At 43.6% G+C, this 15,199-nt stretch overlaps 1 protein-coding gene across 1 annotated transcript; it reads right to left on the bottom strand.

Annotated features, from left to right (window-relative positions):
• Positions 1 to 8,047: 8,047 nt before the first annotated feature.
• Positions 8,048 to 13,871, bottom strand: ZSWIM1 (zinc finger SWIM-type containing 1). The gene is made up of 2 exons (XM_030211825.1): positions 13,672 to 13,871; positions 8,048 to 10,163 (listed from the first exon to the last, which is right to left on the bottom strand). Exon 2 carries the CDS (start codon positions 9,934 to 9,936, stop codon positions 8,440 to 8,442), a length of 1,497 nt encoding a protein of 498 aa, XP_030067685.1. The 5' UTR covers positions 9,937 to 10,163; positions 13,672 to 13,871; the 3' UTR covers positions 8,048 to 8,439.
• Positions 13,872 to 15,199: the final 1,328 nt, after the last annotated feature.

Here is a 15,199-nt window from a genome sequence, read left to right as displayed (position 1 = left end):
AATGGATCCTCAGAAGCTTAGCGGAGATTGGGTGGCAACACCGGTGGTTGGGAGGCGGGGCTAGTGCTGGGCAGACTTCTATGGTTTGTGCCCTGAAAATGGCAGGGACAAATTAAGCAGCTACAAATTAGGAAAATGTAAATATTTTTTATAATTAACATATCATCTTTATTAGTATTAAACAAATATAAACACATTAATTACTTAATTTATTGTTCTATAACTACACATATCAAAATCTCATATTAAAATAACCATTCATCCTTCATTCATAACCCATAAAAAACCAAAAAGGCATCAAACAGTCAAATCATCCCGTGGGAAAACATCATCGTGTCCAAACCCTTGATATCTCAGCGGCATTCAACATCCGATGCTGCCCAGCTGTAGGGAATTAGATCCTCCACGGGACAAGACTGAACTCCAACAGTCTGAAATCTAGTAGCCAGTCCAACAGGACTCTTCACATCCAATAACTGTTTGATGCCTTTTGGGGTTTTTTTTTTTTTTTTTGCTTTTTATGGGTAATGGATCCGGTTGAGTTGATACAGGTTTGATTCCCAGCGATGGTGTGCTATAGATAATATTTTTAGTTGGGAGTAACAGCTCCTGAGGACGCCTATTGAGCGAAACACAAGATTGGTACGCCAATTGAGCGAAACATACTGTTTGTGTCGAGCTGAAAATGAGCTGAAGCTACTTGATAAACAACAAGGACTTTGAGCTGAATAAAGAGGAAGTTATTGGATGTGAAGAGTCCTGTTGGACTGGCTACTAGATTTCAGACTTGTCCCGTGGAGGATCTAATTCCCTACAGCTGGGCAGCATCGGATGTTGAATGCTGCTGAGATATCAAGGGTTTTGGACACAATGATGTTTTCCCACGGGATGATTTGACTGACTGATGCCTTTTTGGTTTTTTATGGGTAATGAATGTATGAATGAAGGATGAATGGTTATTTTAATATGAGATTTTGATATGTGTAGTTATAGAACAGTAAGTTAAGTAATTAATAATTGTGTTTATATTTAATACTAATAAAGATATGTTAATTATAAAAATATTTACATTTTCCTAATTTGTAGCTGATTAATTTGGGGTGAATTTAGTGAGATTCCTATTTATTTTAAATATAGGGACAAATTAAGATCAGGTATACATATAAAGTAGCACATATGAGCTTATCTTGTTGGGCAGACTGAATGGACCGTACAGGTCTTTCACTGCCGTCATCTACTATTTTACCATGTCTGAAGATTTTGAGATCCTTTTATTTAAAAGACTCCTGAAGCAGGCCTGTTGAGACCAAAACACAGCGTTATGTTGAGTCTTTAATCAATACATTTTCTCAAGCATGCAGATTGTCCTTCTTGTCTCTGGAGCCCATGGTCCTGTTACAAAAGTGTGATGCATGCAGGTTCTAGAATGAAGCAGTGATTTTGCTTAGTTCCACACTGTGATGTCGCATCCCATTAGCTATTTTCTGATTTGCGATCACAGGGCCGATGTCTCATCCTCTAATTAAAGAGCAGCCTTCATGTTTTCTGAGTTCAAGCCAAGGTAAGAAGCACTGCAGCCTTTTCACAAAGAAAGCAGCATGGTGCATCACTTGGAAATCCATATTCAGGAAGTAAAAAACGAAAAGAAAATCGCCAGACTAGTAGGAGAGGACAGTTTCAACTAAAGGTTTTCAGCCTAAATTGTTGCAGAGAGGGAAAAAAAAATTGAACCATTACGCCAGTCAATACTCCTTGCAACTTTCCACCCCCCCCCCCCCCCCCCAGAAACTGTCTTTACAATTCTCAGTCACATTTTTTTTTATCATTCCTTCACACTCCTCTCTCTTCAGCTGATCTTGCAAAGCCAAACCTCTTCCTTAGCCCATACCTTTCTAACAGCTGCTGATCTGAACAACCACAAAGAGGTAAACAGGAATGATGGGGGCAACATGATTGGAGGTGCCACTGCTTTCCTCCTCATGCTTGCCGACTCAGGCTAGAAAGAGGGGTTTGTCTTAGGCCCAGCAAAATCAACACTATAGTTAGAATTTCACTTTCTGTCTTCCCAGGAAATCCAAACAATCAAACTAAGGATGCATCAAACAAAACAGTAAGTGGCTATCAGTCTGGAGAGATATCCACACCTGGGATTTACCTGCAGAGCTTTTTAACAAGGACACGCAAACCTCAACTGTCTGTAACACCCCTGCCAATAGGAGCTTTGACCTTGCAATATGAAAAAAACACAAGGCTGTCAGCAGTCAATGATCACCAGCATCCAGTCAGTGACCATTTTCAAAGAAGCTGGGGGTGCGTTGGGTCAAGTTGGGAGTCCAGAAGAGATGACCATACTGCAAGGTATTCCCAGGAATTCCCACATAGTAACCAATGTGACGTCCCTGTATGGGATCATCACTCTGACCACAACAATGTCAAGGCAGCCAGTCTGACCACCGGCCTTTATCATAGTGCTTCTTCCAAAAGTGTTCTAACCCACCAGATAACAAGCCCCTACACTGGAGACCTGGACAGCCCTGGGGGTGATTTTCCAGTGTTTGTCTGGGGGCTACCTCAAACAGCCAGTTTTCTTATGCCAACAGAGATTAATAAGGGAGGAATAGAAGCACCCATCAGGCACACAGCTCCAAATATCTGCACTCTTGCTCTGGCCATGTTGATTGCCGGCATCCCAACTGTGCCAGTTCCAGGTGTGAAAGAGGAGGACATGATCATGGCTGCCCAGATGTTCATGATGGAAAATCCAGAGCTAGCAACAGGTTCTGAAGTCAATAATAAGAGAAGATCAGAGAGTTTGCTCAGAGAGGGACACCTGCCCTCTACATAGCATAGCACTGGAGACAGACAAAAAGTCGGGATACAAGAAGAGGTCCCTATTCTCAAGTGTATAGGGAAGTTTTACATTTCAAAAACATTCATCTTTTTTCTGCTAATAATAATAATAAAAAAAAAGTCATCTACAAGTTTTCAAACAGATTCTGTTTTAAATGTCACTTCTTATTTTAAGTGTACTTTTAGTAGCTACAGGATTAACTCTTCCATCCATAAAATCACTTGCACTTGATTGTTTTGTGAATTCAGTAGTAGTTTTAGTTATTCTTATTAAACTATTTGACAGATTTAGATAATCATGGCGGGGATAACTGCCTTTCATTGGGTAGAGGGCCATTTGCCTTATTAAATTGAGCCACTGCACCTCCCCTAGCTGGTAACAGCAGTAGTGGTTTAACCAGTGTGCGCTTCTAGAAAGGGGCAGAATAATTGTTTTCACGTAGGAATACCTTATGCTGGTCAGGACACAGAATGCCCTGTCCATACCCTGAAGCAACCACTGCTGCTAGAATAAAAATTCTCTAAATGTATTACTTTTTGACACAATCTATAAATATACACTGTTTGTTGCTCTGTAGCCTTTGGTCTGTCCAGGCTGTTTCACCACTGACTGCCAGGGCACACTATGGACTAGATTCAGTAAATGCACCCAAAAAAAAAAAAAAAAAGGTGTGTGCCGAGTGCTATTTTATAAAAACAGCACTGTGAGTTGAGTGCTGTTTGTAGAATGGCGCCAGGATCCACACCCAACTTTGGACATAAGGATTTACACCACCTGAAATCTTGGTGCATAAGTTAAGCATGATCACCCACATTCTTTTATACTGTGTGCATCTTTCGTGAAGGCCCCTCCCATGGCCACACCCCTTTTGTGTTGCACATGATTTTTTTTTATAGAATAGCGCTTAGCAAGATGCAGGCGCAAATCCAAACTGTTGCCAATTAACACCAATTTAATTGATTTTTTAGAATCCATGGTGTTAATTGGCTCTCCAATCTACGCACACACACAATGGCTTACCATAGAACGAGAGGACATGAAATGAGGTTGAAGGGGGGCAGCCTCAGGAAAGATGTCAGGAAGTATTTTTTCACAGAGAGGGTGGTGGATGCTTGGAATGCCCTCCCTCGGTAGGTGGTGGAGATGAAAACGGTAACGGAATTCAAACATGCATGGGATATGCATAAAGGAATCCTGTGCAGCAGGAATGGATTCTCAGAAGCTTAGCTGAAATTGGGTGGCGGAGCAGGTGGGGGGAAGAGGGGTTGGTGGTTGGGAGGCGAGGATAGTGGAGGGCAGACTTGTACGGTCTGTGCCAGAGCCGGTGATGGGAGGCGGGACTGGTGGTTGGGAGGTGGGAAATACTGCTGGGCAGACTTGTACGGTCTGTGCCCTGAAAAAGGCAGGTACAAATCAAGGTAAGGTATACACATATGTTTGTCTTGTTGGGCAGACTGGATGGACCGTGCAGGTCTTTTTCTGCCGTCATCTACTATATGTTACTATACTATATGTAATGTATGGTCTTACAAAAACGTATGATGCCACTGGCAAAACAGTGAGGTGGGCCAAAAGACAGGACATCAGCTGCTTCAAAAAGGAGGAGGGACAAAACCCCCCCCCCCCAAAAAGAGCAGTTTCTGAACCCACTACCAGAAATATATTCTGGTAGTTTCATGGATTGGAGCTAGGTCAGATTAGTACACTTCTAATGTAAGCACATTATCCAGAATTCTATTCCCTACCCAGATACACAGGACAAAAAAAAATAAAGGCACCACTTTGTAAACTTCTAATGGTCAATGAACATTTAATAACACACAAGTACTGGTTAAAATTCAGGAGAGAATGGTGGATAGGCAGTGAAAAGACATGACAATCATTCAATGAATATGTACCATAGAAATTGAATTCATTAGAAAATAAACCAGTTTGGGGTTAAGTGATGCTAATCTACAATAACGAAAGTCTTCTCAGTAAGAAGAATTTTGAATACCTGGACATAACTATTCTGCAAAAACATGTAGATGACTGAATAGTCCTTAACACGTGTGAAGAGTACAGACATAAGAGAGACACTTTCCACTTGAACATCAATAGAAATCAAACAAAATAAAACATGGAAAAGAAAATAAGATGATACCTTTTTTATTGGACATAACTTAATACATTTCTTGATTAGCTTTCGAAGGTTGCCCTTCTTCGTCAGATCGGAAATAAGCAAATGTGCTAGCTGACAGTGTATATAAGTGAAAACATTCAAGCATTACTATGACAGTCTGACAGGGTGGGAGGATGGGGGTGGGTCGGAGGTATGCATGGGGACATCAAAGCATATCATTGATATTCTAACAGGATGGGTGTGGATAGGTGTGGGGTGGGGTGATCAACAGAGACATACAGCTTTATGGTTTATAATGGGTTAGGAACCCCAGATCCTTGTTAAGTCCTTTCTGTTGGGTGTTAAAATATTCAATCATTCTGACTTCAAAGGTCTTACACGTTCTTGTATGGTTTTAAAGTTACCTTTCAGGATTCTCACTGTGAAGTCACTGGTACAGTGTCCTGGTCCTGAAAAATGCTTGAATGTTTTCACTTATATACACTGTCAGCTAGCACATTTGCTTATTTCCGATCTGACGAAGAAGGGCAACCTTCGAAAGCTAATCAAGAAATGTATTAAGTTATGTCCAATAAAAAAGGTATCATCTTATTTTCTTTTCCATGTTTTATTTTGTTTGATTTCTATTGATAACCTTAAGAGTGGACTAACACGGCTACCACACTCCTCCACTTGAACATCAAAACCTCATCTACTGTTATCAGATCTCTTTGACTTAAACGTATTAAGGCGCTCATTTTCAAAGCACTTAGACTTACAAAGTTCCATAGGGTACTAGCCAGCTCATAATCGAAAGTGATCGCCAGCCATTTCCTGACACAAATTGGGAGATGGCCGGCGATCGTGGAAAAGCGGCCAAATCGGTATAATCGAAAGCTGCTTTTTTTTGACAGCATCACCGCTTTCCCGTCGGCTCGCCAGCGAAAGTTCAAAGGGGCGTGTCGGCGGCAAAGTGAAGGCGGGATGTGGGCGGGTATGGGCGTGGCTACCAGATAGCCGGCTTTCGCCAATAATGGGAAAAAAAAACGGCGTTAAGCAGTATTTCACCAGGTTTACTTGGCCCTTTTATTTTCACGAGCAAGCCTCAAAAAGGTGCCCCAACTCACCAGATGACCACCGGAAGGAAGCGGAGATGACCTCCCCGTACTCCCCCAGTGGTCACGAACCCCCTCCCACCAAAAAACCCCCACTTTAAACACTTTCTTTTCCAGCCTGTATGCCAGCCTCAAATGCCGTACCCACCTCCATGACAGCAGAATGTGTCTGTCCTCAGACAGCCTTTTCCTGCTTGTGATGTGGCTCTGGGGTGAGTGTGACACCTTTTCTGTTATTTGCACTGCAGAGTCACATCAGCAATGCATTGTGGTAGGTGTAGGTATTGGTAGCTGGTAGGCTCTACTCCCCTGGTGCTTTCCCCCTGCTTACTGGGTCAGAGTGTGCCCTGTTTTGTTTCCTGTTGTAGTCCATGCGGTAGTGGCCATTTTTGTAAGCCAGTTTTAGTTCCCTTTCCTGTGTTACCCACGTTAGAGAATGTAGTTCTTACCTTGAATGGTGCTGAAAGAGGGCATTGTACACCATTGTGCCAGCTCTGACCTACTGCTCATCTTAGTACCAGGGGACTCTTTGCCAGTGGGGCACAACCTCTGATCTGCAGTTAACTGTGAGTAAACGTGCTTATTCAAATAAAGGACTTTTTCAAAGAGATTAGTCTTCAGGTGTGAACTGGTGTGCCAAAGTTATACAGCAGCAATAAGTCCTAGAGGCTGTATGCAGGTCCCTGGAGCAGTTTTAGTGGGTGCAGTACATTTGTGGGTAGTGGGTTTTTTTTTTTGGGGGGGGGGGCCTCAGCTCCCAAAGTAAGGGAGCTATGCACGTGGGAGCTTTTCTGAAGTCCACCGCACTGACCCCTAGGGAGCCCGGTTGGTGTCCTGGCATGTCAGGGGGGCCAGTGCACTAAAAATGCTGGCTCCTCCCACAGCCAAATGTCTTGAATTTGGCCGGGGTTTGAGATGGCCGACATAACTTTCCATTATCGCTAAAAAACGACACCGGCCATCTCTAACCCTGGCCAAATCCAAGGCATTTGGCTGGCCGGAACCATATTATCGAAACAAAAGATGGCCGGTCATCTTTTTCGAAAATACGGGTCTGGCCAGCTGTTTGCGGCGCCACCAAAATACATCGCCGGCCATGTATTTTGCCGGCGCCGTTCAATTATTCCCCTCTATGTAGCTTTGTGAGTCTAAGTGCTTTGAAAATAAACCTCTGAAGCTCTTAGTGAGACTAAGATGAACAGCACTGAACCTGTCACTACAAGGGATGATACATCTAACCATCTATAGGGCCATTTTACTAAGTTCACTAGGCACTGCCTGATGCAGCTTAAAGTGAAGCATCCTGCAGTAAGTGCCAAATCTAAATGCACTAACTACATAGTATATTTTCAGGGGGAATTCCTGCACTGATCAGCACAGCTACATTACCATGCACTAACTGTTTTGCGCAGAGATAGCATGCGAGCCTTTACTGCCTACAAAATGGGTGGCAGTACGAGCACATGCGACGATTTTTTTTTTTTTTTAACGGCCGCACCCTAATGGCAACATTGGTGTGTGCAAACAAATAAATCCAGAAGTAGGGGTGAACCAAAACGACTCACAGAGCTCGACAGCGTCTTTGCAGAAACCATTGTAAATCAGCGATACAGGTTTGGTATTTCACTGTTTTGATCCTGCACCACCTCATACCTAGTTTTCCTTTTCTTGTGTGGGTGACCCCTGAGGCAGATGGGTGTTTCCTGTTGAAACACGGCCCCATGTCAGGTCTACTATAGGACTGGTGCCTAATAAAGGCTTATATACTACCTACCAGGCTGTGAGCATCGTTTTGGTTCACCCCTGCTTCTGGATTTGTTTGCATTTTACGTAGGGGGGGGGGGTTCCTTTAACTTTTGGGGTTTTGTTGTGCTAACATTAGTGTGTGGCCATTAATACAAAAAATTTAAAAAGGCATTTTTAAGGCTGTGGTAAAAACGGCCTTAGCATGCAGGAAAAACCCAAGCAAGGGCATGCTAAGGCCCTTTTCTTTTTTACTGCACTTTAGTAAAAGGACCCTCTAAATTTTCTGTACAACATCATGGAAAGATGTATCAGAAAAATCATTTCTGCATTAAACGAGGAAAAATAAAGTACCAAGGGGGTCTTTTACTAAGTCACACTAGCATTTTTAGCACAAACTAATATTTAGGGCACGCTAAATGTTAGCAATGTCCATGTATTCCTAGGGATGTTGCTAGTGTTTAGCGTGCGCTAAAAATGCTAGTGTCCCTTAGTAAAAGGGGCCCTTAGCTATTATTTGTCTACGTAAACTGAGGGTAGAAATTACTGTTATTAAATGGCGCCTTAAAATTTTTTTTTTCTTTTACATGTAGCATCCTATATTATCTTGCTCAGGTTTACAGAACATATTACAGCTTTACTTGAACATAAGGTCCAATCCAGTTGTCGGCTAGTTCCCTGAGCGTGTTGTACCTTCGTTCAAACTCTTCATTGTTACAGTCTACAAGTAACCGTGTGATCTCTCGCTTTAGCGACATGATGGTTAGGGATTTGTCTTGGGAGGCAGAATATGAGCTTTTCAAGATTTCTAGTAGACCATCAGTGAGAGGCTTGTTGTTATCTGAACTTTTATTCCTCTTATTCCATTGCTCGTGAATCATTTCGCTCTGCACCACCTTCCTGTCGGAGTTAAGAATAGCAAGAATGTGCCGGCAGGGGAGCTGAAATGTCTGATTGAAGTTGCAAGTGCACTTTTTTAGGCTTTTTCTATCTACTTCCTGAAAGTCTTCTAGAATCTGAATGTTGATCTTCTCATTGTTGGTACCTACTAGCTGTACAGACTTCTGAGCGACTGCAAATTCCTGCAGACAGAGTTTAGCTGCTGCTGGTGTGCAGATACGAACTATGGAGAGTTGAACTTGGTCTTCACTTTCAACAGTGCTTTCTTCTGGGTGGGGTGGTTCATTTCCTTGGGAACGAGCAAGGCCTATGGAAGATGAAGGACAGGAATCGCTCACAGGATTCACACGTTTATGTGCCAACCTATCGCTGTCATCATTATGAGTATTTTCCAATTTTCTGATGAAGTCTTTCAACCCCCCAGGCTCTGGGGGCTTTTTACCATCTGTGCGCTGCTGAACGTGCTTTGCTAGAGAACTGATGCTAGTTTCTAAAGACACCCCTGTACTGAACAGCTGGGCAAAGTCCCGAGAAATTATTTCTAGGCCTTGAAAATACTGGATACATTCTGCCCAAGTCCTCCATCTGTGCAAAGCCCAGATGTGATCAGCTAATAGCCAATGAGAATTCAGCTGTGGAAGCAAATCTGGTTTTATAAACTCTTTCAGGATCACATGCATCTTATTTAGATTGCCTTCCGTTGCTGAACACATAGTGTTTTTTAAGGCATTAAGTAACAATCTTTCCGTTTGGTTGTTCAGAGAAAACTGATAGATTTTTTGCTGGAAAAACTTGCATACATGAAAGACAGACAGAACAATCTCAGCAGATGGAAATGCTTCAGAAAGGGTTGGACTACCAGGGAAGTATGGCTCAACCAAAAAAGTCTTGATCTTGGCCCAGTCTGGGTTGAACTCTTTGAACGTCTTGTACATCTGAGCCAAGCTCTCTTTTGATTCATCTTTGGGAACAGCAAAATGAACCACCTTTTCTATTTCACCAATTGTTCGAAAACCAGGGCTGTCTGCTAGAAAAGCATACAAGGATCTCCCTTTCGTGATACGAGTTCTATGAACTAGTATAACGTGTGGAAAATTAAGAAAAACTGTTTTCATGAAGCTGGTTTCAAAACTCAGGGAATCCAATTTAGAAGTGTTGTCTAACTGGAAAGCCACCAGTGACCCACTGTCAAAGCCCAACAAATTATGCATGGATACCCCAGCCATGGCTAAATGAAATGTAATATCGGACTTCAGATTTTAAAAGTATTCAATTAGAACTCACTAGTGGTGTTTTAGCACAATGCAAATTTCCGAAGTGAGAACCTCACCAGGGAGAATTTCTGTTGGGATTACTATCCTTTGAGGAACGTTGGGTTCAAATCCTCCCATTAGGGAAAATGCTCAGTCACATCTTTCCATGAATTTGACAAAGCCCAGGTAAGGTGTTCTACCTGTTGAACAAAAAGAGAAATATTTGTATTCAGCGGAGCACTTTAAAATCTAAATGCCAGGTTCTTCCTGTTTTAAGTACAGATTCACCATCATATAAAATAACCTTGATGTTAATAATGGATGGCTTAATGGACTAGCACATATTTATAAAGCATTTCAACAATTCCCATATAACTCAGGTCAATAGCATGAGCTTGTGACACGCACTCATTGCCCATTTCAAATGAGCTGGTCTAATGCACTGGTTTTCAATGCTGGTCTTCTAGACCAAAATAAAATGACCAGTGGAGAAATTATCTATACCACTACCGCAATCTTTGTCAGTCTCAAACAGGCCTAGACAGAATAGGAATGGAAACAAAATTTACTTTGCGCAATACAGAAAGTCCCTCTAGAGCAGGGCTGTGGTGGTACACTGGGAGAAAAGGGAAAGGACATTTTTAAAAATAGAAGGCATTAGCAGCACAACTTACTCAGCTGACTATAACTCAGGCCTAGAAGTTCCCAACTGTTCCGGGTGATCAAAATAAACAAAGTCAACCAGGCTCTTTGATGAATATACTGAGTGTTGTCATTGGGCATGGGAGGGTACAGAAAGTGCCTACATATTTTTTTAAACCGTATGCATGTATGGAGTTCAGCAGACAGAACAAATACCCCATCTTACCTATTAAGTCTCCTGGAGCTGCAATTCCCATGACAGCACTGTGCTTGCAAACAAGGTGGCCCATGTGCAGGATAAGGCTGCTTCACAATAAAATCTTACTGGCAGTCATTTCTATTCTCCCTGCAGTACCTGCTTTACGTGCAGGCCCAAGGGAGGGAGTACAAGAACACCAAGCATGTACAGTGCTGTCAGCATCCCTTCAGAGCATGCTGCCTACTTGGTTAGCAGCATCACACCTCTAGGGGTACTGTTGTTCCAGGAGACTCAAGCTTGGCCTGCTTGCTAAAGAAAAAAAATGCAAATGGACAACTGAGGTTTGGGAAAGAGACAAGAGTGGTAAAATGGATACTGAAAAGAAGGGACAAGAGAACAGGGTCATGATTAACGTTTCTACCCAAAAAACTTGGATTGGTGGGGAACCATCTGGGGATGCTGACAGTGGTCCAGCTTCAAAGCCACTTTTTTTTAATCTATTGATTTATTTTTAAGCTCAGCCTTTTCAGCAACAGTTCAATATGAGAACTATTTAGGTACAGTAGGTAGGTAGTTCCCTGTCCTTCAAGGGCTTACAATCTAAATTTGGACCTACGGCAAGAGAGAGTAAAGTGGCTTGCCCAAGTTCTCCTAGTTCTCAGCCCTCTAACTTACAGGCTACTCGTCTTCCAGTCACATGAGCTTACACAGCTGCTGTTGGGGCTCTAAATGGTAGAGCAGCCCCCTATCAATACAGGCTGCCCTGCCCAGAAATTACCATTTCCCATGGTTCAACCAAAAATTACTATTTTTGGATGAACCATGGGGCAGAGTAATGTCTGGACACACTATAAATTATCTAAAAATGGACTGTGTAATAGAGAACTGGGTAGTTGGCAACCCTTAACAAGAGAGTGAGAAGAGGAAGGAATGAAGGAGCAGAGACCAACAAGAATAAGGTATGTAGAGTTAAAATGGAATGAGAAATATGAAGGATGGGAGGTAAGATGGGGAAGCCTAGCTACTAAAATATTGGGTGCCATTTATCAACTGGTGTGAGGAAGCTAGAAGAATGGTCTAAGGTTTGGCAATTAAAATTCAATGCGAAGAAATGCAAAGTGATGCACTTAGGGAATAGAAATCCACGGGAGACGTATGTGTTAGGCGGGGAGAGTCTGATAGGTACGGGCGGAGAAAGGGATCTTGGGGTGATAGTATCTGAGGATTTGAAGGCGACGAAACAGTGTGACAAGGCGGTGGCCATAGCTAGAAGGTTGTTAGGCTGTATAGAGAGAGGTGTGACCAGCAGAAGAAAGGAGGTGTTGATGCCCCTGTATAAGTCGTTGGTGAGGCCCCACCTAGAGTATTGTGTTTAGTTTTGGAGGCCGTACCTTGCGAAGGATGTAAAGAGAATTGAAGCGGTGCAAAGAAAAGCTACGAGAATGGTAAGGGATTTGCGTTACAAGACGTATGAGGAGAGACTTGATGACCCGAACATGTATACTCTGGAAGAAAGGAGAAACAGGGGTGATATGATACAGACGTTCAAATATTTGAAAAGTATTAATCCGCAAACGAACCTTTTCCGGAGGTGCGAAGGCGGTAGAACGAGAGGACATGAAATGAGATTGAAGGGGGGCAGACTCAAGAAAAATGTCAGGAAGTATTTTTTCACGGAGAGAGTACTGGATGCTTGGAATGCCCTCCCGCGGGAGGTGGTGGAAATGAAAATGGTAACGGAATTCAAACATGCATGGGATAAGCATAAAGGAATCCTGTACCGACGGAATGGATCCTCAGGAGCTTAGTCGGGATCGGGAGGCGGGGCTGGTGGTTGGGAGGCGGGGATAGTGCTGGACAGACTTGTACGGTCTGTGCCAGGGCCGGTGGTGGGCAGCAGGACTGGTGGTTGGGAGGCGGGGATAGTGCTGGACAGACTTGTACGGTCTGTGCCGGAGCCGGGGTTGGGAGGCGGGGCTGGTGGTTGGGAGGTGGGGATGGTGCTGGGCAGACTTGTGCGGTCTGTGCCGGAGCTGGTGGTTGGGAGGAGGGGCGGGTGGTGGGCAGACTTATACGGTCTGTGCCCCGAAGAGCACAGGTACAAATCAAAGTAGGGTATACACAAAAAGCAGCAAATATGAGTTATCTTGTTGGGCAGACTGGATGGACCGTGCAGGTCTTTTTCTGCCGTCATCTACTATGTTACTATGTTATATGGGGGAATGGGATTACACTATGAGCAACAGGAGCAAATTTCATCATTCAGTTTTACACCGTGTACAAAAACAAACAAAACTCAGCACTGAGCATCTCTTACAATTGCTTTATAAAAAGACATCACAATTGCTATCTTGATCATAGCTGCAAATGTAGTCCTCAAGCTCCTACAAGCTTTTCATGTGCTGCTTCGTGGGCCTTCCTTTCAGATTTGCAAAACATGAATATACGTTACAAAGGCCACCCCACGTATAGCTCAGTTTTAGAGTCCTCCGGCATAGCAAGATCAAGATAATACATGCCAGTAGCCACGGGAGCCAGCTCTGTGGGTGCTCTGGGTGCTTGAGTACCCCGATACTGAACAACCTCCTTGACTATGCCACGGAGGAGTCATTTCCATTGGGTTTTGTACCTTGGCTCCTAGGCCAGTGCTGCTAAGCTATATGAACTTCAAGGGCTTTGAGAGCTACTCAGTACTCACCTTTTATACCATCCTGCTTAACACCTTCCTTCTCTCTTCCCTTACTTTATCTTTGTACACTACTAATTGTATCTGATATCCCGGAATGAATATGTCATAACAAAACTCTGTAAGCCACACTGAGCCTGCAAATAGGTGGGAAAATGTGGGCTACAAATGCAATAAATACCTGAAATCAAAGGATAAGACTTGGGGAAAGATGGGGCAGCCTCCTAAACACAACAACCTGCCATAGGGGGAGAAGTAAATGGATCCAGGGGAATCCTCTGTTCCCGACCCGGGTACCACTATTGGGCGAGGCTAAGGATACACTGCAAGGAAACAAAAGAGAAGCAATTCAAGTTCAACCACACCAGTGACCAGACCTCTTCCGGGCCATCGAGCACGCGCGCTATAGACAGCACTAAGCAAAGAGGTTGGATTGCGACCGGGAGGCGGCATGACGTCAAAGCGTTGAAGCCACTTAGGTTCCTCTGTTCTCTTCCGTCTTCACCGCCAAGAGTAAACCACACCAGACCTCTTCCGGGCCACGATCGAGCGCGCGCGCTCTGGTACTAACCAAAGAGGTTTGATTGCGACATGACGTCAAAACGTTGAAGCCACTTAGGTTCGTCTGGTTCCCCTTCCCCGCGCAGCCGCCGTTCTGCCTGCCTAGTACACTCAAAACAAAGCAAACAAACCTATGAGCTCAGCTGGTGCAGCCACGTTGTCGTTCCTGTTGGTAGCATTTTTATTTAATCTCACTTAGATTTTCAAACATGCCGGTTTGTGCAGCATATGGATGTACGCAGAGGAAGTATAATAACGGAATAACCTTTTGGACGTACGTACAGTAGTAATTTGTTATTAATCCTAATCAGTGTGTTATTTGGAGGGGCTGGTTATAAGGTCACCCTAGTACGTGTTATATTACTACTACTGATAGCATTTATATAGCGCTACCAGACGCACGCAGCGCTGAACATTTGACATAGAGAGACAGTCCCTGCTCAAAGAGCTTACAATCTAGGTAAAACAGACAGACAAGACATTATGTGCAAGCAAGGCAATTACAGGGTTAAGAGGAACAGGGGAGGGGGAGGAGGGCAAATGAGTAGCGGCTAGGAGCCAAAGGCAGCAGTGAAAAGGTGAGCCTTCAGCATAGATTTAAAAACAGGTAGAGATGGAGCTCGACCTATGGGCTCGGGAAGACGGTTCCAGGCATAAGGTGCAGCAGGATAAAAGGAACGAAGTCTGGAGTTAGCGGTGGAGGAGAAGGGGGACGACAAGAGAGACTTGCTCAGAGAGCGGAGTTCACGGGGAGGAATGTAAGGAGAAATGAGAGAGGATATATATTGGTGCAGAAACATTGTGGGAACTTGCTTCTTTTGTTTTGTGAGCTCTTTGAGCAGGGACTGTCTTTTTTGTGTATGGTGTACAGCGCTGCGTATGCCTTGTAGAGCTATAGAAGTGATAAGTAGATCCTGGGGAACCGGGTTCAATTCTCTCTGCAGCTTCGTGTGACCCTGGACAAGTCACTTAACCCCTGCGTTGCTCCAGGTACAACAGTAGTACAATCTACTACTTAGATTGTGAGCTCACTAGGGGCAAATCTATTACCTGTAAAATAAAGCTGTAAATCTGCTTAGGTCTAAGATACTTTGAAACGAATGGCATTTGAATGAATGAAGGATAGAGAGGCTTTGGATCTTAGATCT

The sequence above is a fragment of the Microcaecilia unicolor genome, chromosome 8 (genome assembly GCF_901765095.1).
Source record: "Microcaecilia unicolor chromosome 8, aMicUni1.1, whole genome shotgun sequence".
Classification (NCBI taxonomy): domain Eukaryota; kingdom Metazoa; phylum Chordata; class Amphibia; order Gymnophiona; family Siphonopidae; genus Microcaecilia; species Microcaecilia unicolor.
The sequence above is the reverse complement of the archived record's forward strand: the minus strand, read 5'-3'. Positions and strand labels throughout refer to the sequence as shown.

Coding starts and splice junctions, on each gene's coding strand:
- ZSWIM1 (XM_030211825.1), bottom strand. CDS start 9,936: ATGGCTGGGGTATCCATGCATAATTTGTTGGGCTTTGACAGTGGGTCA.